Source organism: Heptranchias perlo, chromosome 31, assembly GCF_035084215.1.
Source record: "Heptranchias perlo isolate sHepPer1 chromosome 31, sHepPer1.hap1, whole genome shotgun sequence".
Lineage (NCBI taxonomy): Eukaryota > Metazoa > Chordata > Chondrichthyes > Hexanchiformes > Hexanchidae > Heptranchias > Heptranchias perlo.
This window is the reverse complement of record NC_090355.1, coordinates 35498386-35509879: the sequence shown is the minus strand read 5'-3', so window position 1 is coordinate 35509879 and position 11494 is coordinate 35498386. Positions and strand designations below refer to the sequence as shown.

The 11494-nt window shown below is 51.8% G+C and overlaps 1 protein-coding gene across 1 annotated transcript in view; it reads left to right on the top strand.

Moving 5' to 3' along the window:
• Window positions 1-11377, top strand: part of LOC137300726 (neurogenic locus notch homolog protein 1-like) — a 17384-nt gene extending 6007 nt beyond the window's left edge. The window contains 5 exon segments of the mRNA XM_067969995.1: window positions 1949-2113; window positions 6068-6369; window positions 6608-6755; window positions 7371-7468; window positions 8045-11377. Of these exon segments, the coding sequence (XP_067826096.1) occupies window positions 1949-2113; window positions 6068-6369; window positions 6608-6755; window positions 7371-7468; window positions 8045-9463 (2132 nt within the window). The 3' untranslated portion in view covers window positions 9464-11377.
• Window positions 11378-11494: the final 117 nt, after the last annotated feature.

Genomic DNA, 11494 nt, shown 5'->3' with positions numbered 1-11494 from the left:
CCCCCACTGGGTGGGTAACTGTCCCCCCTCTGGGTGGGTAACTGTCCCCCCACTGGTTGGGTAAATGTCCCCCCCACTGGGTGGGGTAACTGTCCCCTCTCTGGGTGGGTAACTGTCCCCCCCTCTGGTTGGGTAAATGTCCCCCCTCTGGTTGGGTAACTGTCCCCCCCTCTGGTTGGGTAAATGTCCCCCCCTCTGGTTGGGGAAATGTCCCCCCACTGGTTGGGTAAATGTCCCCCCACTGGGTGGGTAACTGTCCCCTCTCTGGTTGGGTAACTGTCCCCCCCTCTGGGTGGGTAACTGTCCCCCCTCTGGTTGGGGAAATGTCCCCCCACTGGTTGGGTAAATGTCCCCCCTCTGGGTGGGTAACTGTCCCCCCTCTGGGTGGGTAACTGTCCCCCCTCTGGGTGGGTAACTGTCCCCCCTCTGGTTGGGTAACTGTCCCCCCTCTGGGTGGGTAACTGTCCCCCCTCTGGGTGGGTAACTGTCCCCCCTCTGGTTGGGTAACTGTTCCATTCGGGGCAGCAATATCCCAGGCCCATTCCAACTCTGTGCCATTAGTTGATCTCAGCTGGCTCGGCACTGATCAGAGAAAGGGAAAGTCGACCAGGTTATTCTGCTCCAGATCAAGCGACCCTCTGATGGAAGGTCACCGCAGGTGGAGGTCAGGCAGGGAGGGGATCAAATATCCCTCCCCTCTCCCCTCTCCTCCACTCCCCTCCTCCCCCCTCCCCTTCGCTTCCCTCCCGCCAACCCCCCCTTCCAACCACTCCCCTCCCACCTCTCCCTTTCCCTTTCCCACCCCACCCCACCCTACCCCTTCCCTTCTCTTCTCTCCCGTCCCCACCCCTCCCCCTCCCCACTGGGTCACTCCGTCCCCCGCTGGGTCACTGCCTCCCACTGGGTCACTCCAGCACAGCCTCTCTCTCTCTTCCCTCCACTAAGAACATCAGTACATAAGAAATAGGAGCAGGAGTAGGCCATTCGGCCCCTCGAGCCTGCTCCGCCATTCAATAAGATCATGGCTGATCTTCAACCTCTACTCCACTTTCCTGCCCGATCCCCATATCCCTTGATTCCCTAGAATCCAAAAATCTATCGATCTCAGCCTTGAATATACTCAATGACTGAGCATCCACAGCCCTCTGGGGGAGAGAATTCCAAAGATTCACAACCCTCTGAGTGAAGAAATTCCTCCTCATCTCAGTCTTAAATGGCCGACCCTTTATGCTGAGACTATGCCCTCTAGTTCTAGACTCTCCAGCCAGGGGAAACAATCTCTCAGCATCTACCCTGTCAAGCCCCCTCAGAATCTTACATATTTCAATGAGATTTCACCCACCCTCTGCCCCTTGCCCTCGCACTCTGTGAGTCTCTCTCTGTCTCACTGTCTGTCTGTCTCTGTCCCTGTCTCTCTCTGTCTCTGTCTCTCTCTCTCTGTGTCTCTCTGTCTTTCTTTTTGTCTCTCTCTCTCTGTCTCTCTCTCTCTGTCTTTCTCTCTCTGTCTTTCTCTCTCTGTCTTTCTCTCTCTGTCTTTCTCTCTCTCTCTCTGTTTCTCTCTCTCTCTCTGTCTCTCTCTCTGTCTCTGTCTCTCTCTCTGTCTCTGTCTCTCTCTCTATCTCTCTCTATCTCTCTCTGTATCTCTCTGTATCTCTGTCTTTCTGTCTGTCTGTCTGTCTGTCTCTCTCTCTGTTTCTCTCTCTCTCTCTGTCTCTCTCTCTATCTCTCTCTCTCTGTCTTTCTGTCTGTCTGTCTCTCTCTCTGTCTGTCGGTCTCTCTCTCTGTCTGTCGGTCTCTCTCTCTCTGTCTCTCTCTCTGTCTCTGTCTCTCTCTCTGTCTTTCTGTCTGTCTCTCTGTCTGTCTGTCTGTCCGTCTGTCTCTGTCTCTCTCTCAATAGTACCTTGACATTGTGTGACCAAGTATCTTTATATTTGTGATCTCCGGCAGTTTGAGGAACAGGCGATACTATCGAATCGGGAAGATCACACTGACCACAGACAGTGGACCCAACAACATCTGGATGCAGCTGACCTGCGACTCCCGACGATGGCCCCGACCCCACCCCAGGGAGAAATCGACTCCGACTGTATGGACGTCAATGTGAGAGGCCCTGGTACGTCACTGGGTGTAAACTCCCTTAAATATTATACAATAACACACCGTGCGTTACTGGGTATAACACTCCTGTATATATATTATATAATAACACACCGTGTGTTACTGGGTATAACACTCCTGTATATAAGAACATAAGAACATAAGAAATAGGAGCAGGAGTAGGCCAATCGGCCCCTCGAGCCTGCTCCGCCATTCAATCAGATCATGGCTGATCTGATCCTAACCTCAAATCTAAATTCATGCCCAATTTCCTGCCCGCTCCCCGTAACCCCTAATTCCCTTTACTTCTAGGAAACTGTCTGTTTCTGTTTTAAATTTATTTAATGATGTGGCTTCCACAGCTTCCTGGGGCAGCAAATTCCACAGACCTACTACCCTCTGAGTGAAGAAGTTTCTCCTCATCTCAGTTTTGAAAGAGCAGCCCCTTATTCTAAGATTATGCCCCCTAGTTCTAGTTTCACCCATCCTTGGGAACATCCTTACCGCATCCACCCGATCAAGCCCCTTCACAATCTTATATGTTTCAATAAGATCGCCTCTCATTCTTCTGAACTCCAATGAGTAGAGTCCCAATCTACTCAACCTCTCCTCATATGTCCGCCCCCCTCATCCCCGGGATTAACCGAGTGAACCTTCTTTGTACTGCCTCGAGAGCAAGTATGTCTTTTCTTAAGTATGGAGACCAAAACTGTATGCAGTATTCCAGGTGCGGTCTCACCAATACCTTATATAACTGCAGCAATACCTCCCTGTTTTTATATTCTATCCTCCCAGCAATAAAAGCTAACATTCCGTTGGCCTTCTTGATCACCTGCTGCACCTGCATACTAACTTTTTGATTTTCTTGCTCTAGGACCCCCAGATCCCTTTGTACTGCAGTACTTTCCAGTTTCTCGCCTTTAAGATAATAACTTGCTTTTTGATTTTTCCTGCCAAAGTGCATAACCTCACATTTTCCAATATTATATTGCATCTGCCAAATCTCCGCCCACTCACCCAGCCTGTCTATATCCCACTGTAGGTTTTTTATGTCCTCCTCACTCTCTACTTTCCCTCCCATCTTTGTATCATCTGCAAACTTTGATATGTTACACTCTGTCCCCTCCTCCAAATCATTAATATAGATTGTAAAGAGTTGGGGACCCAGCACCGACCCCTGCAGAACACCACTGACTACTGGTTGCCAGTCCGAGAATGAACCATTTATCCCAACTCTCTGCTTCCTGTTAGATAACCAATCCTCCACCCATGCCAGAATATTACCCCCAATCCAGTGATTCTTTATCTTGAGCAATAATCTTTTCTGTGGCACCTTGTCGAATGCCTTCTGGAAGTCTAAATACACTACGTCCACTGGTTCCCCTTTATCCACCCTGTACGTTATGTCCTCAAAGAACTCAAGCAAATTTGTCAGACATGACTTCCCCTTTGTAAAGCCAGGGTGACTTTGTCCTATTAAATTATGTTTATCCAAATGTTCCGCTACTGTCTCCTTAATAATAGACTCCAAAATTTTACCCACCACAGATGTTAGGCTAACTGGTCTATAATTTCCAGCCTTCTGCCCATTACCCTTTTTAAATAAGGCTGTTACATTAGCAGTTTTCCAATCTGCCGGGACCTTTGCCGAGTCCAGAGAATTTTGGAAAATTATTACCAAAGCATCCACAATCCCTACTGCCACTTCCCTCAAGACCCTGGGATGTAAGCCATCAGGTCCAGGGGATTTATCCGCCTTGAGTCCCATTATTTTACTGAGTACCAATTCCTTAGTGATTTTAATCGTATTTAGCTCCACCCCCCCTAGAGCCCCCTGTTTGTCCAGTGTTGGGATATTCTTAGTGTCCTCTACTGTAAAGACTGAAACAAAATATTTGTTCAGCATTTTTGCCATCTCCATGTTTCCCACCATTAATTTCCCGGTCTCATCCTCTAAGGGACCTATGTTTGCCTTAGCCACCCTTTTTCTTTTTATATAACTGTAGAAACTCTTGCTATCTGTTTTTATATTTTTTGCTAATTTATTTTCATAATCTATCTTCCCTTTCTTAATCAATCCTTTCGTTACTTTTTGCTGTCTTTTGAAGACTTCCCAATCTACTATCCTCCCACTAAGTTTGGCTACCTTATATGTCCTTGTTTTTAGTCGGATACCATCCTTAATTTCTTTACTTTGCCACAGATGGCTGTCATTTCTTTTACACCCTTTTTTCCTCAGTGGAATATATATTTTTTGAAAGTTGTAAAATAACTCCCTAAATGAACACCACTGCTCATGTACCGTCTTACCCTTTAATCTATTTTCCCAGTCCACTTTGATCAATTCCGCTCTCATACCATCATAGTCTCCTTTATTCAAGCTCAGTACGCTTGTTTGAGAACCAACCTTCTCACCCTCTAATTGGATATGGAATGTAACCGTGTTATGGTCACTCATTCCAAGGGGATCCTTAACTAGGACATTATTAATTAATCCTGGCTCATTACACAGGACCAGGTCCAAGGTTGCTTGCCCCCTTGTAGGATCAGTTACATACTGCTCAAGAAATCCATCCCTAATACACTCAATAAACTCTTCCTCAAGGCTGCCCTGCCCAATTTGATTTGTCCAGTTAATATGATAGTTAAAATCCCCCATAATTATAGCTGTTCCCTTATTACATGCCCCGACTATTTCCTGATTAATACTTCTTTCAGCAGAGTTGCAACTATTAGGAGGCCTATATATTACGCCCACGAGTGTTTTTTTGCCCCTTATTATTCCTTATCTCTACCCAAACTGTTTCATTATCCTGATCCTTTGTCCCAATATCATTTCTGTGTATTACAGTGATTCCTTCCTTTATTAACATAGCCACCCCACCTCCCCTTCCTTCCTGCCTGTCCTTCCTGATTGTTAAATACCCTGGCATATTTAGTTCCCAGTCGTTGTCACCCTGCAGCCATGTTTCTGTAATGGCCACAAGATCATACCCATACATAGTTATTTGTGCCGTTAACTCGTCCATTTTGTTACGAATGCTACGTGCATTCAGATATAATATATATTATATAATATTTATTATCATATTATATAATATTTATTATTATATTATATAATATATATATTATATAATAACACACCGTGTGTTACTGTGTATAACGCTCCTGTATATATATTATATAATAACACACCGTGCGTTACCGGGTATAACACTCCTGTATATATATTATATAATAACACACCGTGCGTTACTGGGTATAACACTCCTGTATATATATTATATAATAACACACCGTGCGTTACTGGGTATAACACTCCTGTATATATATTATATAATAACACACCGTGCGTTACCGGGTATAACAGTCCTGTATATATATTATATAATAACACACCGTGTGTTACCGGGTATAACACTCCTGTATATATATTATATAATAACACACCGTGTGTTACTGGGTTGTTGGGGGGCCGGGCCGGTTGGTGGGGGCGGGGCCGGTTGTTGGTGGGGGCGGGGACGGTTGGTGGGGGCGGGGCCGGTTGTTGGTGGGGGCGGGGACGGTTGGTGGGGCGGCGGGGACGGTTGTTGGTGGGCCGATTGGTGGGGGCGGGGCCGGTTGTTGGGGGCGGGGCCGGTTGTTGGTGGGCCGGTCGGTGGGGGCGGGGCCGGTCGGTGGGGGCGGGGCCGGTCGGTGGGAGGCGGGGCCGGTCGGTGGGAGGCGGGGGCCGGTCGGTGGGGAGGGGCGGGGCCGGTTGGTGGGGAGGGGCGGGGCCGGTCGGGTGGGAGGCGGGGCCGGTCGGGTGGGAGGCGGGGCCGGTCGGGTGGGAGGCGGGGCCGGTCGGGTGGGAGGCGGGGCCGGTTGGTGGGAGGCGGGGCCGGTTGTTGGGGGCGGGGTTAGTCCTGCAGTAATTCCTGTTGACTCTGCTCCTGGTCAGTCACTAACCCAGTAACTTGTTTGCCCACAGACGGGTTCACTCCCCTGATGATTGCCTCCTGCAGTGGGGGAGGGTTGGAGACGGGGAACAGCGAGGAGGAAGTGGACGACGCCTCTGGCAATCTCATCTCCGATTTCATCTACCAGGGCGCCAACCTTCACAACCAGACGGACCGGACTGGCGAGACCGCGCTCCACCTGGCCGCTCGTTACGCCCGCTCCGACGCTGCCAAGCGGCTCCTCGAATCCAGCGCAGACGCCAACATTCAGGACAACATGGGCAGGACCCCCCTCCATGCTGCTGTGGCTGCTGATGCCCAGGGTGTTTTCCAGGTAGGAGCTGGGCATTGGGAACCGTTCCGACCAAAATGGCGGGTAAATGGAGTTAGAAATTGCGGAACCGGCTCAAGGGGCTGAATGGCCTCATCCTGTTTCTGTGCAACAGGCTCGAGGGGCTGAATGGCCGCCTTGTGTTGCTATGTAACAGGCTTAAGGGGCCGAATTGCCTCCTCCTGTTCCTGTTCTCTCTGTGCTGGTGTTCCTGATCCGTGTTTTATTGTTTACCTGGCAGATCCTGATCAGGAACCGAGCCACGGATTTGGATGCTCGAATGCAGGACGGGACCACCCCCCTGATCCTGGCGGCCCGGTTGGCGGTGGAGGGCATGGTGGAGGAGCTGGTGAATTGCCACGCCGACGTCAACGCTGTGGACGACTTCGGTACGGGACTCGTCCGTTGGCGTCTCTGAACCGTCACTCGGGATAACGTGGAACGCAACCGGGGGAGGGGGACGGGAGGGGAGGGGCCGGAGAGGGGGAGGAGCCAGGGACGGGGTGGTGGGGGGGAGTGGGCGGGGCCGGAGCGGGGGACTGGGTGGGGAGGGGAGGGGCCATGGGAGGGGGCGGGGACGGTTGGGGGAGTGTCCTCTGATTGGAGCGCAGGGCCGGGGGAGGGCCTTGGTTTACTGGAGATCGCTGATTGGAAGAGGTGGGTGGGTCGAGGGGGGGGGTCACTGGGCACAGGGCTGGGTCAGGGGTCATTGATTGGGGGCGCAGGGCGGGATTAGGGGTCCCTGATTGGGGACGCAGGGCGGGGTCAGGGGTCCCTGATTGGGGGCGCAGGGCAGGATTAGGGGTCCCTGATTGGGGACGCAGGGCAGGATTAGGGGTCCCTGATTGGGGACGCAGGGCGGGGTTGGGAGTCCCTGATTGGGAGTGCAGGGCGGGGTCAGGGGTCCCTGATTGGGGGCGCAGGGCAGGATTAGGGGTCACTGATTGACCCCTGGGGCTGAGCCCCAGTTTGCTGGCACTGACGGTTTGTGTTTCTGTTTCCAGGTAAGTCGGCCCTTCACTGGGCAGCTGCCGTCAACAACATGGAGGCAACGATGGTCCTGCTGAAAAATGGAGCCAACAAGGACATGCAGGACAACAAGGTGAGGAGACCAGAGCTATACTGACACGGGGTCGGGGGGTGGCGAGGGATGGCGCTTTGGTCTGAAGATTTATCTCCCATTGGCAGGAGGGTCGGGAACCAGACACAGATTTAAGATAATCGGCAAAAGAACCAGAGAGGGGGGAGATGAGGAGAATTTTTTACGCAGCGAGTTGTTCTGATCCGGAATGCGCTGCCTGAAAGGGCGGTGGAAGCAGATTCAATAATAACTTTCAAAAGGGAATTGGATAAATACTTGGAGGGGAGAAAATTTGCGGGGCTCTGGGGAAAGAGCAGGGGGGAGTGGGACTAATTGGATAGATCTTTCAAAGAGCCAGCACAGGCACGATGGGCCGAATGGCCTCCTCCTGTGCTGTAAGATTTTATGCACTGTTTCCCAATGTTTTTTTTTAGTGTGTTTGATGTTCTAATGTCTTCTCTTGCTGATCCCTGCTGACCCCTGTTCACCCCTGCTGACCCTTGCTGACCATGTTCACACGTGTTCACCCTTGCTGACCCATGTTGACACTTACTGACCCTCGCTGACCTCTTTTCTCCATCTGTTCCCCCACCTCAGGAGGAGACCCCACTCTTCCTGGCAGCACGGGAAGGCAGCTACGAGACGGCCAAGCTCCTGCTCGAACACTTCTCCAACCGGGAGATCACTGACCACATGGACCGGCTGCCCCGAGACATCGCCCAGGAGCGCATGCACCACGACATCGTCCGGCTGTTGGACGAGTACAACCTGGTGAGGAGCCCGCAGGTCCAGATGGTGGTGGGTGTAGGGGGCGGCGGCCCCACCAGCCTCTCCCCGCCCATCTGCTCACCCAACGGCTACATGGGGAACCTCAAACCGGCCCATCACGGCAAGAAGTCTCGCAAGGCCGGAGCCAAAGGCAAGGAGACCAAGGAGACCAAGGCCAGGAGGAAGAAGTCCCAGGAGGGGAAGGGTAGCTTGCTGGACACTTCGGCGGTCCTGTCACCCGTGGACTCCATGGCGTCCTCCCACACCTACCTGTCCGACGTGGCCTCCCCTCCCCTGCTGACCTCCCCCTTCCAACCCTCCCCCTCCATTCAGCTCAACCACTTGCAAGGGCTGGGGGCTGATGTGCATCTCAGCCTGAGTCACCTGGGCATGGGTGGGAAGCAAGAGCTGGGTATGGGCGGTGCCAACAGGATGGTCTTCGAATCAGGGGCCCCTCCTCACCTCTCTCACCTCCCCAGCTCCGGCGGGCAGCCTCTGGGCAGTGGTCCAATGCCCATGAGCTTAGGAGGGAGCGGGGCCATGAATGGTCAGTGCGATTGGCTGGCTCGGATGCAGGCGGGACTGGTCCAGAACCCCTACAACCCAATGAGGAACCAGAACCAGGGCCCCCAGCAGAACCAGGGCCCCCAGCAGAACCAGGGCCCCCAGCAGAACCAGGGCCTCCAGCATGCGATGATGACCTCCTTGCACAACGGGCTGCCCAACACCTCCTTGTCTCAGATAGTAGGCTACCCAGGCCTGGCCAATAGCAGCGGCCTGTCGCAACCACACCTAATGCAGGGGCAGCAGATTCAGCAGCAACCACAGAGCATGCAGTCACTCAATCCCATGCCCAATGGCAACGGTCACTCCATAGGCCAAAACTACTGCGGCTCCGATCCGCGCCAGGCCGATTTGCCCCAGTTGTCGGGCAGCGGTCTCCCCATCCACCTGATTTCAGCTCAGGAGACCCAGCTGCTCCAGACCTCGCTGGGCCAGCCGATGGGCACCACCCAATTCCTGACGCCCCCCTCGCAGCACAGCTACTCCTCCCCCATGGACAACACGCCCAACCACCAACTCCACCTGGCCGACCACCCCTTCCTCACCCCCTCGCCCGAGTCCCCCGACCAGTGGTCCAGCTCCTCGCCCCACTCCAACATGTCGGACTGGTCAGAGGGCATCTCCAGCCCCCCAGCAGCCATGCACTCACAACTGGGACTCCTCTCCGACCAAATCTTCAAGTGAAAACCCTCCCTCTCCCCACCGGATTCAGGAAGCTTAGCAACGTGGAGCAACCATTGACGGGGCAGTGAGAGGCCCCCCTTCGATTGGACTTTAAGGAACTATCGCTCGAGTTTCTGTTGTGATGTCGGGTTTTACACGAATGAGGAAGAGACTGAGTTTTGTTCTTTTGGTTTTTTTTGGTTTAATTTATTTATGTACTTCCATTTTTACTGCGGTTCTTTTTTTTAATTTAATACGTCGATCGTTTTTTTAATTTGTCGTGTTTTGAGAAGTTTGCTGATTATTTTATGGATGGTGATTCTCCGCCGTAAGACCAGGTGCTTCGAGAACTGTGTAGCTTTTGTAGAAGCCTGACACGGGTTTATAGCTGACAGATTTGTTGCTAATAATTAATGTATAAAAATAGTGTGACTTATATTTATATATTAGTTCGGAATCTTCTACAGAAAGGAGTAAAAATAATTTGAGTAAAGGTTGTGTGCACACCAATACACACTCGTGTGCATATTCACACGTGCACACACTCACATTCACAGACACTAACTCACGTGTGCGTGCACACACTCATTCACTCACTCTACACGACTCAAAATCTGCCTCTCACACTCATGCACACTCACTCTCGCACGCATACACTCGCAGCACACACACACACACACTCACTGACGCTAACTCTCTCGGGCGTGCACGCTCACCCACCCTCACACAACTCACAATCTGTTTCTCTCACACTCTTGCACACTCGCTCTTGCACATGCACACTGCTCTCTCTCGCCCACAGGTGTTGTGAGGCGGGGGGGGGCGGGTTGAGTGTTCGAGTAGTGACAGCACACGGCACTGTTTGAAAATAAAGCAGCATCTTCTGCGAGTGTGGCCTTCAGTATTATTGTGGGGTGGCCGGGTTCATCTATCCCGAAGATCTCACGAAAGTGTTCCCGGCCCCTGAAACGGAGGGGGTGAAAAGGGGACACTTGAGCTCTCAAAGTTCCCAGAGCAGTCAACTCTCATTTTAAAAAGTGTTAAATTTATAATTTTGTTTTTTTTTTTGTAACCCACTTGTGGCAAAGTTTGTTTATTTGACCTGTTTCAATAATGACACTATGTTTTAAAGTAGAATGGAGTATAAGTTATTGAGTGCGGGCGGGAGATGTGCGGAGAGGACGAGAAGGTTATCAGTTTGTGGGGCGTTGTGAACTCGCGGGGGGGGGTGGGTCTCACTCAGTCCCCCAGGGCGAGCTCTACACCCACTTTTATTCTTTATCACTCCCCCCACCAACGCTCCTGGGGAGCAACCTCACCCCCACTTCGACCACGTCTGGAAAATTATACTCGTGCGACGTCACGCCGCCACGCGCCTGTCCGTACCGTCGGGAGGATTTAACGGGAGGGGAGGGAACTGTCCCGATTCCGGGAGGGCCGGTGTTGGGCCGGGGGGGGGCGGGGGGGGGGTGGGGGGGTGACACAGGCCACACGCGATGGGCCTTTAAACTCGATTTGTTGAGGCGATGCGACCCTTCGCCAGGAGTGATGAGGCGTTCTCTCAATCGGCAGCGTGGAAGGGGGTTTTGCCTTTAGAAGGAGATTGTGTGAAAGGATTATTTTCCGCTGGGCGAGTGAGAGGGCCATTTCTGTAAACATTGTAAATAAAGGTGTTTTAAATAAAAGATTTTGTTTCAGAAATCTGTATGACGTAAGTGAGACGTTTAAACGTGTCCCAGCCATGATCAGAGGTCTGTTGTCATGGCGTTTCACAGACTTTGATCCACCAGTGTAGTTTACATCGAAAACCTTCTGGTAATTATAACATAAACACCCCGCCAGAGGGGGGCTAGTTTGAAAATCTGGTGTATTTTCTGTTAACTGCTTTTTGTAAACGGTTCTTGTAACAATAAAACTGTGCCAGGGGCAACTAGATCTCAACCGTCTCCCGAACTTCATTTTCCTGATTGTTCCGTGTTTTGTCTCAATGTCTTCACTTTCTGATTCGATCACCCGCCCCCCCCCCCCCAGTGAAAGAGAGACTATATCTCG